Source organism: Kryptolebias marmoratus, linkage group LG2 (genome assembly GCF_001649575.2).
Source record: "Kryptolebias marmoratus isolate JLee-2015 linkage group LG2, ASM164957v2, whole genome shotgun sequence".
NCBI classification, from domain to species: domain Eukaryota; kingdom Metazoa; phylum Chordata; class Actinopteri; order Cyprinodontiformes; family Rivulidae; genus Kryptolebias; species Kryptolebias marmoratus.
Window position 1 is genome coordinate 501,605 of NC_051431.1, and position 21,455 is coordinate 523,059.

The window sequence follows — 21,455 nt, forward strand, 5'->3', positions numbered from 1 at the left end:
CCGTCCGCCCGCCCATCCATCCATCCATCCATCCATCCATCCATCCATCCATCCATCCCTACCTGAATAGAGAAACTGTATCTCAGTCTAACGGAGGGTGAATGATGGCCGACATGCCAGGTGTGGAACTGACAACATTCAGTCAGAGTTGTAATGAGTATCAAACCTGAGGGAGTAAACTCCACAAGCTGTCAGTAACCTGGAGACACTAAATCAATAGAGAACGATAAAAAGGCTCACCAGTAATCCAATAATCCAGTGACCCGGCAATCAATACTGTGTGCCTTGGCACATCCATTATGATAAGACCTAACTCACCTCTGCAATCAAAATCATCTGACAAAATGCTTTTTTATGTCTGAAATGATTTCAGGTTTTGAAAAGTTGAATCCAAACAGACGGTTGGCATCATTAGTGGAAAATAAATCAGACTTTCTACAGTTTAAGGATATATACATACATCGCTGCTTCTGGATTGGAGGAAACAGGGAAGAGATACAACCAACAGAAACTGCACATGAACAAATGTGAGTAGGTGGAGGATTAGAGGTTTGGCAGCTTAAAACAAATTAAAGGCATGCATATCGCCCGCCGCATGTTGAGAAATGATGGCGTTGCAGATGTTTTGGTCTCACTTTAATGACTCTCAGCTACTACCACACCAACTTTTAGCTCAATATCTGCGTTAGAGCTAGACTTATGTTGGTTATTAAAGCTTATCAACTTTAACAAATCTTGAATTGGATTAACTTCATCAGTTGTAGATGTACATCCGATGTTCGAGTCTCATTCAAATCTGACCACTCGTTCATGAGATATTTTACTGACAGTACAGACACGGGGACAATTCTGAGTTTCTATCAGCCTCAAAGCCCGGCTGTCATCTTTCATTCTGGATGTTTTCTGACCAGTGAGACAAAGTGACGTTTGGTGGACAGAAGAGGAGCAGAAAGAGATGATGAAGGACAGGAGGGATGAAAAACAGAAGGTGACATTACAGACTAAGAGCTGATGGAGTGACACAGACAGATAAGTAAAGAGAGTTGTAGGAGAGGAAAGCTGATGCCTCATCACCTCAGCAGAATATGATCAGCTGTCATTTCCTCCGCCACTACTTCCTGTTTCCCTGCACCTACTGTATCTCTGCATCAGCTGAGTCAAAGAAAATCCTATTCACAGCATCGCAGCACTTTATTCACCATTTCCATCATCGTCTGCAGCCACATTTCCATTCCTCCCGTCTCTCTCTTCTTTAATCTCTACTTCAGCACCAGGCAGGGTGGTAATTAGAAAGCTCGTGCACATATTCAAACGAGCACAATCACATAAAGCCCTTCATGCAGACACACAAGCATCAAGCTCCTGGTGTGGGAAGGAGACGGAAAAGAAGCAGAAATGAATATTAAAGGAGGAAGAATCAATATCTTCATTTCCTGCTGCTGACAGAGGTTGATCTCGCCTTGCACCCATAATCCTTAGCGTGCATGTGTGTACGCTGGTGTGCGTGAGAGACTCAGTGAGAGGGGGGAAAGATAAAGCTAGTTGGAATATTCTTGCCCTGGGGCAAAGCTGAGGAGGAGGGAACAGCTTCCTCCTGTCCGTGTGGCTTAATAAACCAGGAGTCTGACCGACAGGATGAGGACGTGTCAATCTGGTGTCTTAATGCAACGTCCTGCTGCAACGGCTGAGGATGAACTATAAACCCTGAGTGTTCAAGGAAAAACATACCACGTCACAAAGAAAGACGAGATGCTAGGATAAAAACAACTCAGTGATTCCACCTTAAAAACCTTCCTTCAAGTCTCAGCCCTGCATGATCATCTGGACTGCTTCCCGATTATTGCTTTTTGCCTTTGGTATACACAGCCACTGAATCACTGAACAAACCTAATTCAATATGGCTGCCACAGCCAACTGCCATCAGGAAACATGAACATGAATGAACATGAATGTTACAGATACTGAGCTACAGTTTGTTGTGGGAGTAGCTGAGAGTCATTCATAACTCTGCATATCCTTATTTTCAAGGTCATTTTTCAACATAAGATGATCTTAGTTCGGGGGTGATATGCATTCATTCAAGGAACACTAGTTCTTTTGTTTGTTTTAGTTTCTGATGACTTTTTGCTCCTGGATCTCAGGAACAGATCCAGTTCTCTCTGTTAGGAGCCATTGCACAGACAGACTGGTATGTCTAATCTGACAGCTACAGAGGTTCTTCTTTACAGCTTCTAAAGTGTAGCTGTCATCGCTTTCTTTCTTTCTTTATCTTTTTTTTTGTCCAGATACATTGGAGTCAATCTTTCAGAGCGCGGCTCGAGCTGAAATCATGTTATTCACTGGGTTTCTTCTGCTTCTGCCACTGCTTGAGCTGTCAGGGCTAATAGCTCTGAGCCAAGCAGCAGAATCGCTGCTCATTGGTTGGGAAAAATTAGCGGAGAGGCTCCAGCGTAAAACATCTTCTTTAACCCTAAAAATTAGAATGTGGGAATGTCGAGGGGATCCAGGATAATTCCATCTGGGATGCATCATTTGTTCAGATTAACAGCAGCAGAGTGGTGAGCAGTGACATACAGTGGATTCAGAATTTTAAGTCCACATTTGTCATATCGTTAAGGTCGGGCAGCAGAAGCCTGCAGGGAACTATGGCTTCAGACAGGAAGAGATGAATGAAAGCCCTCTTTTTCCCCGAGTTCCAGGATGAACCTCAGCGCTGCCTGCAGCTGCACAGTTCATACAGTTCCTGTGGTTTGGAGTTACTGGGCAGGCTGGAGAGTAACAGCAGACTTTCATCAGAAAGATGCAGGTCAGAGAACGGCTGTTCAGGTGAAGCTGAATGCATGCAGACTTTATAAACAGCAGCAGGCAGCTTTAAATAAAGACAGAGACGACGTGCCTGAATCAGAGACTGTCCGCTTTGAGTCAGAGAAATCTAAAGAAAGAGCTGGAACTCAGGGGAGCAGGTTTAACAGAAACCAAGACCTGCTGACCCTGCAGTCTCACTTTTTGTTCCACATGAGGATCTGAATAAAAACTTCTGGTTTGCTGTCAAACCTTCCAGTTCTAACAATATTTTGTGTACTTTTGCTGAAATGTGTTTTTTGGGAGTGTTTAGAAAACAGTGAACCCTTTTATGCTTTGCTTGGTCAGCTCATGAGGCCTGTGCTCACAATTCTGCATCAGCACTAATAAATTAAAATAAATAAAATAAAACTGTGCACATGCAAACTTTGTGCAAACACAAGATGACTCAGCAAAATATTTCTGTTTTCCTTAAAATGAATAAATTTACATGTCATTATTTGTATCAAACACGTGAAGTTGTGTAAAGCTTAATACACAAATCTAAACTTAAAATGTAGTTTGATGTCGACTTTAAAAGTTCTCTGCTGCTTTATTTTAATTCATTTTGCTGCATAAAATGAGTAAAAACAGACATCTTCAGATTCAGGCAGACATGTTGGTTATTCATGATTAGTTTGGGAAAATTTAATCTCCTCTGAAAAAAGAGGGTAAACTGATGCTGGTACACCTAACAGAAATATTTCAAACAACAGATACTTTTGTCACGGATATTTCTGTTAGGATTTGCTTTTTATTTGTCTTCAGATGACAACATGAAGAGGCCACGGCTCAGATTTCCCTTCTGGGTGCCGTTTAGTTGCTTCATCTTTTTATAGAAAGTATTTGCTTTCATCAGAAGCACCCAGGATGCACTCTGCTACAAACACATGCTTCATCCATCTTTGACAGAAACCTCCTGATCAGAGCTGACGTCAGAGAAAAAACAGCTGGTCAGGTGATTTCAACCACAGATCCTGAGAGGTTCAGGAGATAAAAACAAACAAGAATCAAAACTGAAAAATAAACTGAAGATGAAGGTGAGTGCATGAATAAAACAGAGGATGTAACATAAATAAAAAAAGCTACTTTTAGGATCAAGAACAAATTTCCCTTCTGCTAAAATTCTGTTGTGAGTAAAACTGAATGAGGTCATTGGTCACATCGGGATGACTAAAAATGGCTCAAATTACTCAGAAGTTTGTTTTTCCTGCGATTAGATTTAGGATGACGCTGTGGTTTTACTTAAATATTACTGCATTGTCTGTTATTTTAAGTAACATTTGACTTCTCTTACACTTAGCTATAAGGCTCAATTTACCACCAAACAGAGCTTCTTTCTCAGCAGAAATTAGGATTTCATGCATGTAGTTAATTCACACAAAGGAAAATCTGTGCTGCAGTGCTGCAGTTTGCTCACATTTAAATCAGATATCAGATATTGTCCTCATTAAAGAGTCAGCATACTTTAAGCTATTTTGGTCGTTTATATATCAAAACATTCAGCTCATTCAGGAGATGGGTGGCATGAGTTTGTATTTTTTGATTTTTTTCAAAACATTTAACTTCATTTACAAATTAAATCCCCATAGAAATAAATTGAGATCTCCCCAATTTCTTTAAAGATTGTTTTCTTTAAAATCTGCTTCTGCAAACTTAGTTAGTTTTGTTTCTTATGCCACTCTTAGCTTTAACCTGTTATTTGGTTAATTTTAACCTTTGTTTAGCTGATTTAAGATCTGTTCTGCTCATTTTAGCAACATTCTGCTTGATTTAGCTTTTAGCTTGTGTTCTGCTCATTTCAGCTCGTGTTTTTCTCATTTTTGTCAAAGTTTTACTGATTTTAGCCTGCTGTCTACTTGTTTTAACTTTAACCCAGTTTCAGCTTCTTCAGCATCTCTTTTTGATGAGTGTTGCAAAATAAAGAAACTGTGAAAAAAAGGTTTTCAGCAGATAATTATTGGCAGTACATGGTAACATCATCAGAGTTACTGGCTTTCTGGAAACAAAGATGCAAAAAATAAGCTCTGTGCATTCTTAGTGGATCTGAGTTTGTGTTGGAGTTGTTGTTGCTATTAGAAGAGCAGAAAAAGGTTTTCTAAGATACACCAAGTAGCAATATGTTTACAGCTTCAACACTGATCATTAAAACTGACAACTTCTGGCAAAAATGTTTGAAAATGTCTTGAAGATGAGATAGGTTTCTGTCACCACGTACAAACTAAAAGATCAGCTTGAGTTTATTTTCACTGCCAGTTAGATATAAATCCATGCTGCATGGTCCACATGCCTTCCATCTGGACCGTTTGCTCATCAAAAGTTCTCATTTCAAAACAAGCATGCTTTAAAACACTTCGAGAAGAAAACTGAAGATCCGGAAAGAAACAGAAAGAAGCTGAAGCTGAGAGCTGAAGCTCCTCTGCCTGTTGGAGACTCAGGAAACTCGGAGGTCAGACTGCAGAGGCAGGACGGAGAGGCTCCTGTGGGCGTCAGAGCGCTCCTCTATAAGAGAGAGGCCAGGAACTCTGCAGAGAACTCCACTTGTCTTCTCCTAGGTTGTTCACATCGAGTCAAAAACCTGAATCCTGCTCTGATGTCAGCGATGGATCATGCAGAGGCCTGAAGTGTATTCCCTCAAGGGAAAAAACTTCCATTTATCCATTATTTAAAAGAGAAAAAGCAATAAAAAAAACCTCAAGTTATGTATGTTTGTGATTCTGAGGAGGTTGATGAATATTTAGAGCTAAAACAGGAAACAGTTTAGTGTTTAAATCTATTTTTTTCCCAAATAAAGATGAATTTATATCAAAATGTTGATGATTTTCAAACTACTTTACGTTTTGAACAGAAAACGCTGCTCGGCTGTATGTTGAGCTGCTCTTTTTCTGATAAAAGGCTGCTGTGGAGTCTTTTCCAGCTCCACTGGACGGTGTAAATGCTGAGCTCAAGGGAACGACAGCAGCTGGTATAAAAGCAGAACCAGGCGAAGATCTTTTTTTTGTCTATGCTGAGCCCAGACATCACAGTTTTGACCCTTAAAACAGAAGAAGGCTGAACCTCTGAGCCTTCAGGCCCCGGAGGAGAACCAACACACCCGACTGTTAAAACTGCAGAAACAAACTTAGTCTGACAGCTTTACTTCTGTACATTCGTAATTACATGGTCTCATTTTTTAATTATTGAGGTTTTTTCTTTTAATTTATGCCTAAAATAACTGAAACCCTAAACTGAAATGAGAAAACAACAATCCAGAGAATATGATTTCCTCTTTAATGTCAACAGTCTTCCTTAAAAATATTCAAAGTGTCATTCCAGATCTCAAGAAAAATAAATATTATAACCTACTGCTAAAAAGCAAAATGATAAAGTTGAACAAAAATTGAAACATTAAGATGTAAAACTAAAAGTTTTCAATCAAACATTCACTGCAGTAAAAGAGTTTCAGTTCAAAATTCAGCAAAGTTCACTTAAAGAAATTTATCTCAAGCAAAGGTCCAAAATACATTACTAGTCTCTAATGTAATTATAATATAAAACTGATTCCCATTCTCTATCTGTCTCTGTTATTACAAAATGTGCATTTAAAAGTAAAATAAAAAAAAATCTTTCTTCTCCTTTACCTTCAGATGTAAATGATCTAAAACATAAAGTCTCTGCAGCCGTGCACACTTCAACACCTCCTGAGTTGGTTTATGTGGATGGGTCTCAGTCCATCACAGGGACACACACACACACACACACACACACATGCATGGTTTTGGACTGCTGGACGAGTGGAGCTCCTGAGGCTGGAGTTGAACCTGCGACCCCAGCCTCGTCTGCCTGCCTGCAGAACTTTTTCAGACGTCATGATTCAGTTTGAACGACTGAAACACAAACATGTAAAACTTCCCTCCATGAAAGTGAGGTTCAGCCTCCTGACATCAGGAAGCCTGGCTCTTTATTTCAGATGAACGTGCTCCAGTAAACCCCCCCGCCTTACTGCTGTTCTACAGTGATCCATTTCAGCACTCTGAAAGGGTCTCTTGATTTGAGGGCTAGAAAGTGGCCATCATTGTTGCTGGTTAAAAAGAGGATTAATGCAGTTGGGCTTGTTTCAAACTGTCATCTGTCAGCCCTCAGAATGCTTCATAATAACACTCAATTATGCATTCTGGACAAAGTTGCTAGGTGACAGAGCTGCCTAAATGGCTGGTGAGAGCATTCGGTGGTCACTCAGAACCGTGGGCTGACAGAAGGTCTGCTCTCAGCCTCAAACTGACTCTAAAAGTCACATCTGGCGATTAGGAGGGAACCATGGAGCTGCTGGATGGGAGGGTGACAGGGAAGCCCAACTGCTCTTTTACTTACTCAGAAATGCACAGTTTGTAACATTTATGGACTTGGATGGTAATACTTTGTGAGATAACCACTTGAATTTATCTTTAATGTAAAATTCATCAAGTGCTGCTGTAAAGATACTTCACCCTGAACACTTTTCTTTGTTAAATATAAAAGTTGAAAATTACAGCTTACATTTATCTTAATATTCTGCCTTGCCACAGTCATTAAACTTCATATACTTTCCTTCATCTCTATTACTTCCTACTTCGTAGTGCTGTAAGTGCTTCTAGTACCAGATCTATTCTTCTTCTTCTTTTTTTTTTAAATGGAGAGTTTTATGGCCTTTTTGTTGCAGGTATAATTTTCCAGCAGGATTCTTCAGCATGACGTTTTTATGTCCGAGTTGGTTGATACCTACTTCCTGTGAGGCATGATTTTGTTTTTTAGGGTAGATTTGAATCCATTAAAAACAAAACAGACCAAAAAGCTTAATTATTATTTGCATGCATAGTTTGATTACTTTATTTGGAGAAAATATTAGCGAGAACTTGGTGTCTGATCTGCAGGTCAGTGAACGGCTTCCAGATAACATGAAACAGTCATAAAATCTTTAAAACTTTTATTTTATTCCAGATAAGTAAAAACAAATACTATGAGTGATTAATAAATGCAGCTAACTTGTGGCACTCCTTGTAAACACAATCAGAACTCATCTGTCCAATGCTATGGTATAAATAACTTCCCACAAAAATCATTTTTGCAACAAAATGAAGTTTTAGAAGCAGGTTTCACAAACAGTGAGGTTATATCAGTTCTCATTGTCACATTTCAGTTTAGCTTTTGGTCACTAGATAGTGGTTTGCACCATGTTGGCCTCGTTTGGAAAAGAAAAAGCCTGTAAGCTATGCTCACATGAAGGAAAGGTTTTAACTCTGTTTGGGACCAAACCTTTTGATAAGCACACTTATTTGCCGTAAGGTTATTAGATTTGACTTTTCAGATGACAGCTGTCTTTCAAACCAAACTTGTATCTGTTTCAAAATGGTTGGTGAACAAATGAGAGTTTTGCCAACTTTTGCAGCTCGAGCACAACACTCTCAGTGGAAATTAGGTTATGCGCCCATGTGGCGTTCTCCCATCAAAGCCAACTGGAGCCAAAAAAATACCAATTACTCGGTGTGAGCATGAATGCTGATAAAACACTTTCCTACTTTGAGGGCAGTAAATTAGCAGTCTGCTCTCATAGTTGGAGACAAAGTCAGCAGTTGTTGCCGCAGTGACCTGCAGACCTCCAGTATGGCTGCAATATGTAACACTGCTGCCTGGGCTCTGAACATTTGTCAGGGAAAAGTCTTTTATTTATTCTAAAATGCAGCCTGCACAAAATGTGATGACAGATATTAATTTATCACACGAGAATAAACCTCTCAGTCCATCTGGTAAAATAAAGAGCCGTTATGTTAGAAAGTCAAAAAGGGCTTTGAGATTTCATTTTAAGGCAGATCGCTGTTTATTTACAAAAAAACTGAATGTTGGAACCAACATTAAACCGACATTTATTGTACCTGTGCAATCACAGAGTTTGGAAATATAATTTAATTTCAACTGAGAACTTAATCTGTACTTAAACAAGAAGACAGACTTTTTGTAATCCTTCACTGCAGTCTTGATAAATAAGTTCCCGGGCTTTCTAAATGTCTTTCAAGAGATTTCTGTGAACGTTGGCAGATTTTCGTACAGTTTTAGTCCAGTTCTCATAGCTACACCTACTTAACACTTAACACCTTTGAATCATCCAAGCTTAAAGTAGTAATGAACAGCAGAAAACCTCTTCAGGCACTTTGTTGTTTGGAAATCTGAGAACCCGTAGAAAACCCACATAAGCAAAGTTTACAAAGAAGGACTTTTGACAAGATTCAAACCCAGGACCTTCTTTAGTTCTAGTCACTGTGTCACCCCAGGAATAAACTAAATGAGTTAAATAACTAAAAAGTGTCAGATGTAAAAAACGACCAAACTGCTTGTTTACCCAATGTTGACACCATGTTGGTGTAAAACCACTTATTTATCTCAGTAAAACTATTTTCTTATGGCTGGATATCAGGATGAAGAATGTGTTATTGTTGAGATAGATGTGAAAAAAGATTTGTTCTTTTAGATAACAGCTGATAATGTCTAGACCAAAGACTCCTCTAAAGTGTTATTCAGGATCTGTGGAGAACCATGAACTCTAAAACAGACTAACAGTAACTCTGTTAAAGCTTTCAGTCAGTTTCCTCGCAGCATGCACACACACACACACACACACTGCCTGTCTTGCCTGTATATGAGTATATCATCTGTGGAACTGTTGTACTGGATCTGGTACATCCGGACTCCTGGTATGTGGTTCTGAGGCGGCCATCTTATGATAGCAGAGCTGGAAGATAGATCCGACACGCTGACCCTCTGCTGGTCGGACCTGGGATGGCCTCCGCTGGCGTTGGATTTGATGGACGTTGGGATGTCTGAAGGCCCCGGGTCTGGGTCCAGTTTGGGGTCAAAGTGTGGGGAAGGGTTGACGACTAACTCGACGGGGGCGGTGGCCTCTCCAGCTGCATTGGATGCTATACAAGTAAACTTTCCCGAATCCTTGAAAACACAGTAAAACAAAAGAGAAAAAACAACATTTATTCATTCTGTGTTTCTACACATATTTTAACAACAACAATGAACATTTTAGTTGCACATTTCAATTGATATAAATTAATTTAATTAATTTAAAGGGATGGCTCAGTGGGCTTTTGTTGTTACGGTCAGTCAGTCTCTTCATCTTAAATGTACTGGAATAAACTGAACACAAATTCAGGTTGTCTTTTATTATAAACTGGTGCCAAAAGAAACAAAATTTCAATTGACACTGTACTGGCAGCTTTTGCAAACTTCTCTGCTGCTTTATTTTACTTGTTTTAACAGCTTCAAAGTGTGTTAAACCAACCAGAACCTAAAAGTACGGTGGCCGACAGCAAACCTCGAAATGTGTCACAAATCGATGTTTTTGCACCTGTCTGATTTCTGTAATTGCAGCATTTTTCTGCTGCATGTGTTTGTGTGTTTTGGAGTTTGCTTCCTTCATGTGTTTGCAGCAAATTTGCACCTGTCGGCCATCTTATAAAAGTATTAATCAACACAAGATTTTTGAATCTATAGGATGAAATAGAAACAAACAAAGAAATGTACACAAGTTCACTCCTTGAATATGTTTACCTTGACGGATGCCTTGAGGATGTCAAGCGAACCGTTTTCATAGCAGACGGTTCTGGAAGTGTTTCCGATCAGCTTCCCATCAGGGCTGACCCAGTGAGTCGAAGGCTCAGGATCCCCGATGGACTTACAGCGCAGGCTGACCTCCTGACCCTCCATCACAAACATCTTGGAGGTGTGACGAGTTATCATCGGGGGTTCGCAGACAAACTCCTCCTGTTACAGAAGAAAAAGATCATTAACCACACTTCTATTTAAATACAGTTAAAGAATCATAAAAATGAATGTGGAGTGTAAGTTCATAGGGTTTAAATTTGAGTTTATGTGGAAAAAACAACATGATAAATAAAAGTATAAATTTGCAACGTATCTTTTCAGGCACAGTAACAGTTTCTTTTCATCTGAGCTTTGACTAAATCTAGTGTTTGGCTCTTCCAACAAGAAGAATCAGTTGTTTCCACATGAGGATTAAATGACCTTGGTCTCTTTTAGCCCTTGCATTATTTAACCCCACAGCCCCACCCCCCCACTGGCACTTAAGCCTGCGTAAAGCCAGCCAAAACCTTGGCGGAGTATTACTGCAAGGCTAAGCAGGGCTGACCAAGTCTTATCACAGCTTACTCATCGTTTCTACCACTCTGAGTCTGAAGACCTTTTCAGGCTCCTTCTTGGATCTGCTACTTGACCCGGTGACCACTGGACTACAGCTTCAAATAAATCCCTGCTGCCTTTCGGTTGCGTTCTGTAAACTGTTCCTGTGCAGCTTAAAGCAAAAGGCTGAGACTGAATAAGCCAGGAAGGAGAACGTCCTCTTAAAAAAACTTTAACACATGTATGTTTTTGAACATTTATTAGGAACTCTCAGCTTTTATTTGGACAAAAAAAAAAAATCCAATTAAACCAGTTTATTTTATAATAAAGTCAGAAATTCTTGTCTGGTTGATGATGAAAGTGGAGGCTCATATGTCCTTGCAGTATGAAAGATTTAAGCATTGAAATGTACAATTTAAGCAAATGAACAAAAAACCTAAGTGATAGAAAGGTCTCTGGATCAACTTTTTTCACAAGGCTAATCCTCTTATTCCATGGCGCTTCACCAAAGGTTTGTAATACAACATCTTTTTTAAGATAACACCAATTAATCCCATGTTTATCTCACATAGCACCTATGTGTAATGCTCCTGTGCCCTAACAGCTTGGAAGGGTCAACTCCTGAAGGTCTGCAGGTGGAGAAGAGCCCTCTTCATCATCCCCACCTTGAACACCTCCACTGATGTTATCTCACTGAGTATCAACACCAAGGTTGTTTTCCAGCAGGTCTGGTTCCTCAACGTTTGGCTTCAAGATTTTTTACATGTAATACACGACAACTACAAGTATCAAGGAGTACACATTATAACCCCATCTCAGTTTAGGCTTGAGTTTCTATGGAGTATTGAGATACAGGATGTGGCTGTAAAAAAAATAATGTCACAACATGTCGTCTTTGCATATCTGATACCCTAACATACACAGCGTGATCTCCAGCAGGTTTATACGGGTTTATTGGTCATGGCAAGAAATTCTGTAGCAACCGTGAACCATGACATACTGTATGCCTGACATAAATATGACATAATAACAAATTATGTAGCAGAGACCCAGTGAACATTTTATACAGTCTCATGCTACGCTGTACTATCTGTCTGCATGGCCTCACTACTGCGGTGTCCTTGCGGTGCTTTTATGTGTTAGAAGCATTGATAATGCTTTGTCTAATCAGAGCTGAGTATTAGTCACATGTTTCTTTGTGTTCTTGGTAGAAATAGTGTGTAAATACTATGTTTGTTCATGATGTTGTGTGGTTGATGCTACATATTGCGTTCTTGGAGGCATGTTTTCAGTACTGGTTGTGTAATTGTGTCTGGTTGGATGATGTGTACAGTATAAGACAAGCATTTTCTATTTGTCATTCATTCTACAATTATAGACCTGAAATAAACAGATATTTGAGTTGCTGTTGTGGGTTTGGTTTGGACTTTATTTAAAGATCAAGACTGAGATCTGCCAAAGTCGAGCAATGGAGAGCAGCTAACAAGAAGAAGAAGAGTCAGAAGGTGGTGGGTGATGATGAGATGCTGACCATTCAGACAGTGATACAGGCTCATGGAGGAACTGGGACAAGCTGCTACTGAACGCCACAGATTTGCTGCTGCAAAGTCCCATAGAGGAACAAAATGCCCCCAAAACAAGGAGATGGTTACACAGCTACAATGTAGCATCTGACATGCTAACATTGCAGCACACATATACATCAGAAGACTTACTTACACAAGACTTTTCACAAAATATGCTTCATTTCTTCATGTTTTGGCCCAGATAAAAAAGTTAAAATATGCTAACATACACGGTAAAATATAAAACAGTGTGACATTAGCATTACTTTCTGAGCTGATTTATTGTGGCATTTGGCTTTTATTTCTTAGCACGATCTAATGTACTGGATACCAAAAAGAACACAGAGCTTCACTTTGCTGGTCCATTGTGTTTAAAGATGAAGATGAAGATGAAGATGATTTCTCTCGGTTGAACTTCAGACACTCAGTGGAAGGTCTTCAGAATGCATGCTGTTAAAGACTGGGGTAACTTTTTATTTTGCTGCTTGCACATTTTTTATTTATTTTTTTGACAAATCTCCAGACACTTCTGATAAAACAAATAAACAAACAAAAAGACATTTGTTGTTGTGTTGACTGTGCACCGTTCTTATTAAAAAATCCAATAAACCTTATGTTCAGATTGGTTAAGGCCACGCATCGGGCTACAACTATTTTATTTTTGCCTCTTGTGGTTTAATTACCAACCATGGCTCTGCTTTCATCTTTTGAGCCTCTGTTTTCTTTGCAAAATGTGATTTTAGAGACACCTGCTCTGCTGGGAAATACCACAAAGGCAGTTTCTTGTGCTTTGAATGAGTTTTATTTGTCTGTTTTCTTTGGTCTGCAGCAGCACAACCTTGTAAGATGGAATAAGTTGGGACTGTTTCTCTATAAAGTCTCTGAATATATGGATGTGGTCGCAAAACTTTGCAGATAAAATCCAACTGATGATAGAAAATCTGTTCTGAGACCACATCGATGTCACAGCTGGTGGGATCCCATCAGATGTTTCTCTGTGCCACTCAGTGAAACAGATGCTGAGCATTTATTGGGACATAATGAACCTTTTCAAATGGCCTTTATGTTGATCATTACTGCACTTCCACCTGAGACCTTTTAGATTTGGATGCTTTTGAGCTGCATACTTTGGTCAGAACATCTCTTCAAAAAAAGAGCAGAAGGTAGTGCTCCTGTTCAGGTTACAAGACCGACTGGAAATATGCTCCAAGTGACATTATGCTAATACTGAAATATGTGTCAATACTTTGACACTTAAAGTTGTAATGTATTTGCAAAAACTGCTGCTGTTCTAGAGGTGATCCCACTGATGCTGATCAGGTAATCAATACATTCAATCAGCAGCTCCTGGTTGATCCTGAACCTCTTAATTTCTTTCAAAGCTGCATCGGTGGACGTAGTTTCTTATTTACTGCTTCAACAGGTTGGTTTATTTTTTGTTAAATAAATGCTGACTCTGTGTATTATCTCATCTGATGTTAATCTATTATTTCTTTCTTATTTTAAGACTTCACAAAGACATGCAGTAACTTTGACGAACCTCTCGTATGGTCCAGAAGTATTTCCCAGCCAGGTCTTTCGGTGAAGCGCAGGTCTCCAGGTCGTCCTCTCTGGTCAGCCTTCGGAGCCACACCAGCTCACAGTTACAATGCAGAGGGTTCCCACCAAAACTCAACACCAGCGCCGTGAGAGGAGAACCCTTCATCTTGGCGTACACCGGGATCCGAAGGAACAGCGGGTCTGGAGGTATTTTCTTCAGCTTGTTGGAAGTCATATCCAGCCTGGTAGACACAAAAACAAGACTTTACTACCTCAATATCTTTCATATCAATACTGATCATTTGGGTTAAAGAAAAATTTTGGTTTTCTTTTTTAGCTGGGACACATTTTCCTTTCATACTGCATGAACATGATTAAAAACCACAAAAATTGTTGCAATTTCACTCATATTTAGGCATGAAAACTTCTAAATTTGCTGACAGACAGATTTGTTTTTGAAGTCCAACCCAAACACATAAAGCTGGACAATTTGAGGTTGATTCCATATTTCCTAATCCTTAAAGGGTTGGCTGATTTGTTATATCTGGAAAAAGGGAAATGTCTTTAAAGTCAGGGTTGAGCGTTTAATTTTTTTGACCATTTCTTTTTCCCATTTCAGAAAAAATAAGCCATAAACACGAGCCCAAAGGAGGTAATTATTTGGAAATAAAAGGCAACATTTACTTTAAAGTCAGTGACTTGGCAGGTCCAGACAGATAAAGTGCAGAAGATGGGAGAAGTAAAGGCTACGGAGGAGGAAGGAAGGAAAAACACTAGTGACTCATTTCTGCAAAATGATATTTATGGATTTGGTGGTGATGTTTTGTGTGGATGAAGTGGGAGGCGAGAAGAGATGGGCAGCCGATCAATCAGGTGGGAGGCCGTGTGAAAAGGTGAGCTGGAGGGAGAGATGGAGGAGGAGAAGAAAGGCTGAGATCAAAGGAGATAATGAGAGGAGGGCTGCAAATGGCTACACTCAGTCAGGCACGAGTTCGCTTTATCTTCTCTATCAACTCAGAGCTGAAAGAACCACAAATATCTGCAACTACTTTATAAATCTGAAATCTGTTTCCATAAATGTCATTGAATGTGATGGAAATCTCCCAGTCTGTTTGTTTGGCTGCAGCTTGCGCTCAGTTTCAGTCATAAGGAGGCAGACCGGTTCAGTCAAATCAACCTTTTCTTCTTTTATGAGAGTGGTCATAGTGGTTTTAAATATGCACACAAAATCCGATAAGTCTCTAAAAATATCTACTATCAACGATCCCATTATCACATGAGAAACAAGCTAGGGTTATCTTTAATAAACAAGATATTATCTAAAGAAAACAACATTTCTTTTTTAAACTAAGTGATTCTTTTGTTACATCCAGTTTAAAAAACTATTGTTTTGATATAATTTATAAATTAGCTTTTCCAAGCTGAAACAAAACTAACAATATTAACATTTTATCACTAGAAAACAAGCTCTGTTATTTTAATTTCAATAAGATGAAGACCTTATTATCTCAAGAAAACGAACAGCATTATTTTGAAATATTAAAATACTGTGCATAAGCTTTCTTGAGATAACGTCATGAAAATAATCTGATTTATCTGATTTAATTAAAATTTGCTTTTCTATGTCAAAGTAAAATGACACATTAACCCATTCAAGAAAATAAGCTTTGTTATCTTAAGATAATTAAGATAAAAATTTGTTATCTTGAGAAGATGAGAATGATTATGTCACAAAATAAAAATAAAATCATCTATTTTTTCAACTACTGTAAAAAAAATAGGAGCATAAAAGAAAGTTGAACAAATCCAATGAGACAAGTTAAACTGGATCTTTTGTTTAAAGTATTAATAAAAATGTTTTGATGTGACATTTTATTTGGAGCTAGCCCGTCTTCCTGCAGCATCTGCAGCTACGTGCTGAGAGGAAGAGTCTGTCTTGCATTTATTTAAAACAGAACAGACCTAAAGCTGAGTGATTTATTAACTCTGAAGCTGAGAAAAATAAAATTTGATCCATTTGAGTGGAGAGGAAAAGAGCCAATCAGACGTCAGAGGTGAGATGAAGCAAAATCTAACTATATCGTTCCCTGTGAGACGAAAACTAATTTTTTTTTAAATTATTTTGTAATTTTAATGTAAATCAGGTTAATTCTGGTCCCTTGTGAAAATGAGCTTAACCCTGCTTGAGTTCAAAGGTCACAGAGCTTTCATGAGAAGTTCAAAGGTCGAGTATGTTTGAAGCACCGTTCTGAGATTTGGAAAGAGAAATCAGAGAGGAGAGAGGCCAGTCAGTTGGGTTTTATTCAGTAGCTCAACTCGTCCCATCGTGTGACATGAGGGTTTCGTTACACAGTTAGTTGTTAATGAACTGGGAATGCTCAGTTCAATCATCTATCGAGGCTATCCAGCCTGTGTTTACCCGTGTTGTTGGATGGCAATATTTATTTATAGTTCTTTCATCATCTTGTGTGATTTTTATGTCTCTAAACTGTGATTTTTTTTCAATTAAAATCAGTCCTAAAAACACCAAACATGGAGAATAATTTAAGATACTCAAGTGTTCAAGGTTGTCAGCAACAAAAGCACAAGAAGTCCATTTTCTCCTTTAAAGTCCGTCCAGAACTATTCAGCAGCGATGACTTAACAAGAAGCTAATAGCTGTTGAGAGCATCAGCCTCGCTGCACTTCACAAGTTTCAATTATAGGTTTTCATGTGCAGCAGCGGTGGGGTGGGGTAATAATGTGTTAGTTTGTGTGTGAACCTCAACACACACCAGTTGGCCCATGGATGTTTTAGCTCCATGTCCGACGGGGACGGGGGACCAAGAATCCACTCAGCTGTTAAATGCCTGTTTGCCTTCATTGAACGTGATTGATATTTTTCTTTTACATGTCAATGCAAAAGTTCAGTTACAATTGATTACTGGTAATTGGGCTTACATGGTATTTTGTGGCAGAGCGGAGAATAAATCGATGCACACATGTAGCTGCTTGGTTTTAAAGGCCAAATGAGAATTGTGTTAAAGTACAGAAGAAAAGTGAAACCAGACAGCTGTGTTACAAACGTAAACATGAGCTTTTAAACCTGGAGAAAAACAAAATAATCTTGTCCAAAAAACACCAAACTACAAGATAAATACATCATAAAAAAGAGTGAAGACTGAAGCAACAACATGCAGAACAGACAGATAGGAGGAGCAGAAAGTAAGCCTCAAACAAGTGAAGAGTCAGAACTGTGAGCATAAAAAACCCTTACAGTCAAACGTGTGAGTTCTTATGTTTTATAGTGTTTATAAGTCAAAAAAACGCTTCACTTTGTGTCATCATCAACTGAAAAGTCTCCAAAACTCCTCAAACCTGTGGTTTTGTAAAAAACAATAATGATCTAAAACCTCAGTTAGGTTGTGTAAAATCTAACTTTCTGTGACCGGTTTAAAGTCTGGATGATGTTTCTGCTGTGAAGTCTGAGCTGCAGAGCTCTGAAGACGGCTGGATTTATTCATCTGTTTCACCAAAATCCTTATTACTGTCCGTGGAGAAGTTTGTCTTCATTTTCTTTTCTTTATTTTGCAAATTTTGTCTATATCCTAAAACATACTGCTACCGAAGGCCATTGCACGCCATTCCCAGTCATGTTTGGATGTATAAATTTCTCCAAGGCTGTAAAGTAAGAAAATGGATAAAAACTGTGATCAAAAACCAACAGAACAGTAATTTTATTGTTTTAATGCTGAAAGTTTTCTTAACTATTCATTAAGGGATTTGCTTATTTTAATCGCCATTTTCAAGTTAGTTGGTACAGAGTCTTAATTATTAAAACTCTCACTTTTATTGAGTGTGGCCAAAATAGGATAAAACTTCAACTTCTGATTTACAAATTGTATTATCTTTATTTAGAACAAACCTCATCTTGTTTTTATTTCTTGTTCCTGAAAATGTATGTATAATGTATCTTTTATTAAATTAATTTCCTCACTCCTTTAATTGAAATCTTAATACAAATGTTTAGTAAGCTGAAAAAATGTGCACCGATGCTTTTATTGTAGAACAAATTTGACAGATGCAGCCGGCTAATCAATCATAAGATGAATGTAAATTTATCTTCAGCCGAAGGCAGAACTGCAGAGCAGGGAGCTGGAATCCATCCTGATCTGTGTGTTCAGAGAGTTGGTGAAATAATAACTTCATATTTGACTGAGAATCTGAGTAAACAGACTTACAATGCTCGCCGATCTTTGCACAGCCGAGCCAAACATAAATCTGCTCAGTACTTGAGCATTCTGGGGTTGCTGTTTCAAATCCCCCCTCTGCTCGGGGGCGTCAGAGAGGGCTGCAACATTCATCGTAATTATTATCGACGTGGCCACGGGCAGGACGGTGAACCTGAAGTGGCTCCAGTGAAGCTGCGGTGTGAACGTTTCCTGGCTTTAAAAGCTGGACGACTCAGCACAATTAACTTAAAATTAAATTAAAATTGTTTAACCGAGGATGAGAAAAAGGCTAAAACTGTGATGGGACTCCTTCAACAGGCTGAGGTTTATATCCTGTACACAGAAGACTGCATCAATATTAATCATGACTCTCAAACATTCAGATGTGAACGTCGTGTTGCACAGAAAGCCACAGCGACACAGACCTGGCCAGTTTGTGCAGGTTGGAGAAGATTCCCTCGGGGACGCTCTCGATGAGGTTGTGGTCCAGGCTGAGGGTGTTGACGCTGACCAGCAGAGCGATGGTCTCCCAGGGGATGTCCACCAGGTTGTTGTAACTCAGATCCAGATCCTCCAGAGTCTCCAGGAAGTCCTGCAGGGGGAGCAGGAGCATGAACACATGAAGACGTTAAAGCAGTGAATTAGTTCATTATTCAACATCAAACTGTGGAAGTTAAATGTAGTTTGGAGATGTTTCTACTGTCCTTAGTATCCACTGAGGTCTGAAGGTTGAAAAATCTTACTTTCTTGTTTAATTTGCTGATGGAGGATTTTTCTTAGGAATAAAATAACATTAAGTCCTAATAATACTAACTTTTACATATCTGCTTTGAGTTTTTACAGCATATTGAGATAAGTGACTTTAAAAAAATACAAATCATTGTCTATTTACATATCTGATTGTCTAGTAATGTGATCTCCAGCAACGTCAGGTTGCCATATGTTGTAGTTTGAATGAAGCAACTTTGAAACATCACTTATACTTCCCACACAGTAACAAAGTATTCAGTGCTACCTCCAGGTCTCCACTGCCACGGTTTTGTATTTGATACTTATGGTGCTTTTAGGCCTCATCTTTCTTATCTGCATTGTTAGAGCTGCTTATCAGTGACATATTTCTGTGTGTTTTTGGTGTAAATACAACCCTGTAGACCGTGACACGTGGTTACTTCTGTGTATGTATTGCATTTTCTTCTTGCATTCATTCCACAAACATGAACCTGAAATAAAGTGATGTTTAAGCTGCTGTTGAGGGTTTGATTTGGACTTTACTTGAAGACAAGCAGAACAGAAGTAAAACTGCCAGACTGAGATCAGTCAGAGTCGAGCGGCTGACAGGAAAAAGAAGAGCCAGAAGAAGGAAGGTGAGATCATGGCAAGATGCTGGCAGAAGACATTCAGACATTCAGACATTCAGACATGAGCACAGGCTCATGGAGGAACTGCTGAACGCCACAGATACTCAGCAGCAACGTCTCACAGAAGAACAAAACAAAAACAAGATGGTGACACCACAACAACGTAGCATACATGATGCTAACGCAGTATAACTGTAACACCTGGTTGCTGCTGGCTGTTTCGCCTGTCGTGCACATCCTGATTTTTGTAACGTGCAGCACAAGTGGTGTGTCGTAAACAGGAAAAGCAGCAGGGCATTTATACAACTGAACAAAAGCCAAGAAAGTCAAATTGTTTGAGATATGTTGTAAACTTCTCAGATATGATGAGAACTTTAAGTTTTGCTGTATGAAGAATGCACTTCCTCTGCTCAACTCCTCTTCTTCTGGTGCATTTTCTGCTACGTGTTGGTATTTTTCCAGAAGCAATGCCTGCTGTTTAACAAGAACTGCAGTGAATGCTGCATGAAGCGCTAAAATAAAAAGAGCGTCGTCACAATTACTAAAATTATGGAGGAACTAAAGCTGGGAAATCAATCTGGAAGAAAAGGAAATAGGAGGAATTAGAGAAAATGACCCGGATCAATCAAAGCATGTTGTTTTCTTTAATTGCCTCTGTGCTCGTCTCATAATCAGTACGCTGAAGAAACGCCACAAGTCTGAAAACATTACAGTGAGAAAAAACCACAAAGAGAAACACTGCGAGACAGAAAAATGAAAGGGAAAATTAACAGCTTGTTAATCTGCTGAAGTGTAACTGTCAGAGCTGTAATTGCTCTCATAAATCACAAAATGAGGACACTGTTTGAATTTTATAATTCCTCTATTTTCATCACAATAACTTGTGCTTCAGTTGCTTTTTAATCTTATTTTCGGCAACAAAAGGAACTCTAAAAGCCGTGAAGCCAAGTATAAAGAGCAGAAAATGAGTCCTAACTGGCCTCAATTACACGAGTGTCCTGAAGACAAATAACTTCTTTTCCTCAAACTGTTAAAAATATCTCTGGTAATCGCTCTGTTTATTTTAAATTTGTTCTTTTGTAATCGGTTTCATGGTAGAGGAGTTGTGTTGGAGGCGCAGATACAGACACAAACATGGCTGATGTTCAGAGGAATGAAGGAGACCCTGGTCGAAATGCATTCATGAAGAGGATGTTTGCACATGTTGTTCACAGCAGGAGAGTTTCTGCTCCTACATTATGAAATGCAGTGGATGAGGAGCCTTCTTCAACTTTAATTACAGAAAATACTTCAGCATTATGACTCCTACAATTTTAAGGAAAATTAAGAGGAGGCTGGGGGTGTTGGGACGGAGACTGAAACTGAAGACAGAAGTAGCTGCTTGAACTGTTCTCATCCCATCTAAAGAAACAGCAGGAAGGTAATCATGTTATAAGATGTTTTTATGTTTTGCACCATGTTAGGAACAGATCTGAGTTCAGAAAGGTCCTTTAACTTGAACCTGTTAGTAAAGATGGCACCTCTGAGTTGTGACTGTTGGACACAAGTTGGTGACTCAAAATTATTGTGGCAGAGTCTAAACCAGGGATGGGCAACCCTGGTCCTCAGGGCCACCATCCTGCATGTTCACTTGTTTCTCTGCTCCAACACACCTGATTCAGAGGTTAAATCACCTCTTCTTGTTCTGCAGAAGCCTGTTAATCACCCATTGATTCAAATCAGGTGTGTTGGAGCAGAGGAACAAGTAAAACATGCAGGATGGAGGCCCTGAGGACCAGGATTGC

At 39.1% G+C, this 21,455-nt stretch overlaps 1 protein-coding gene across 2 annotated transcripts in view; it reads right to left on the reverse strand.

Annotated features, from left to right (window-relative positions):
* si:cabz01090165.1 (uncharacterized protein LOC100333421 homolog) overlaps window positions 1-21,455 on the reverse strand; it is a 304,518-nt gene that overhangs the window by 26,551 nt on the left and 256,512 nt on the right. For both annotated transcript variants that reach the window (XM_017431082.3, XM_017431081.3), the window contains exons 8-11: window positions 18,739-18,905; window positions 14,104-14,344; window positions 10,411-10,623; window positions 9,485-9,795 (exon numbers count right to left, since the gene is read on the reverse strand). In XM_017431082.3, coding sequence (XP_017286571.1) covers window positions 9,485-9,795; window positions 10,411-10,623; window positions 14,104-14,344; window positions 18,739-18,905 — 932 coding nt within the window. The remainder of the gene's footprint in view (window positions 1-9,484; window positions 9,796-10,410; window positions 10,624-14,103; window positions 14,345-18,738; window positions 18,906-21,455) is intronic.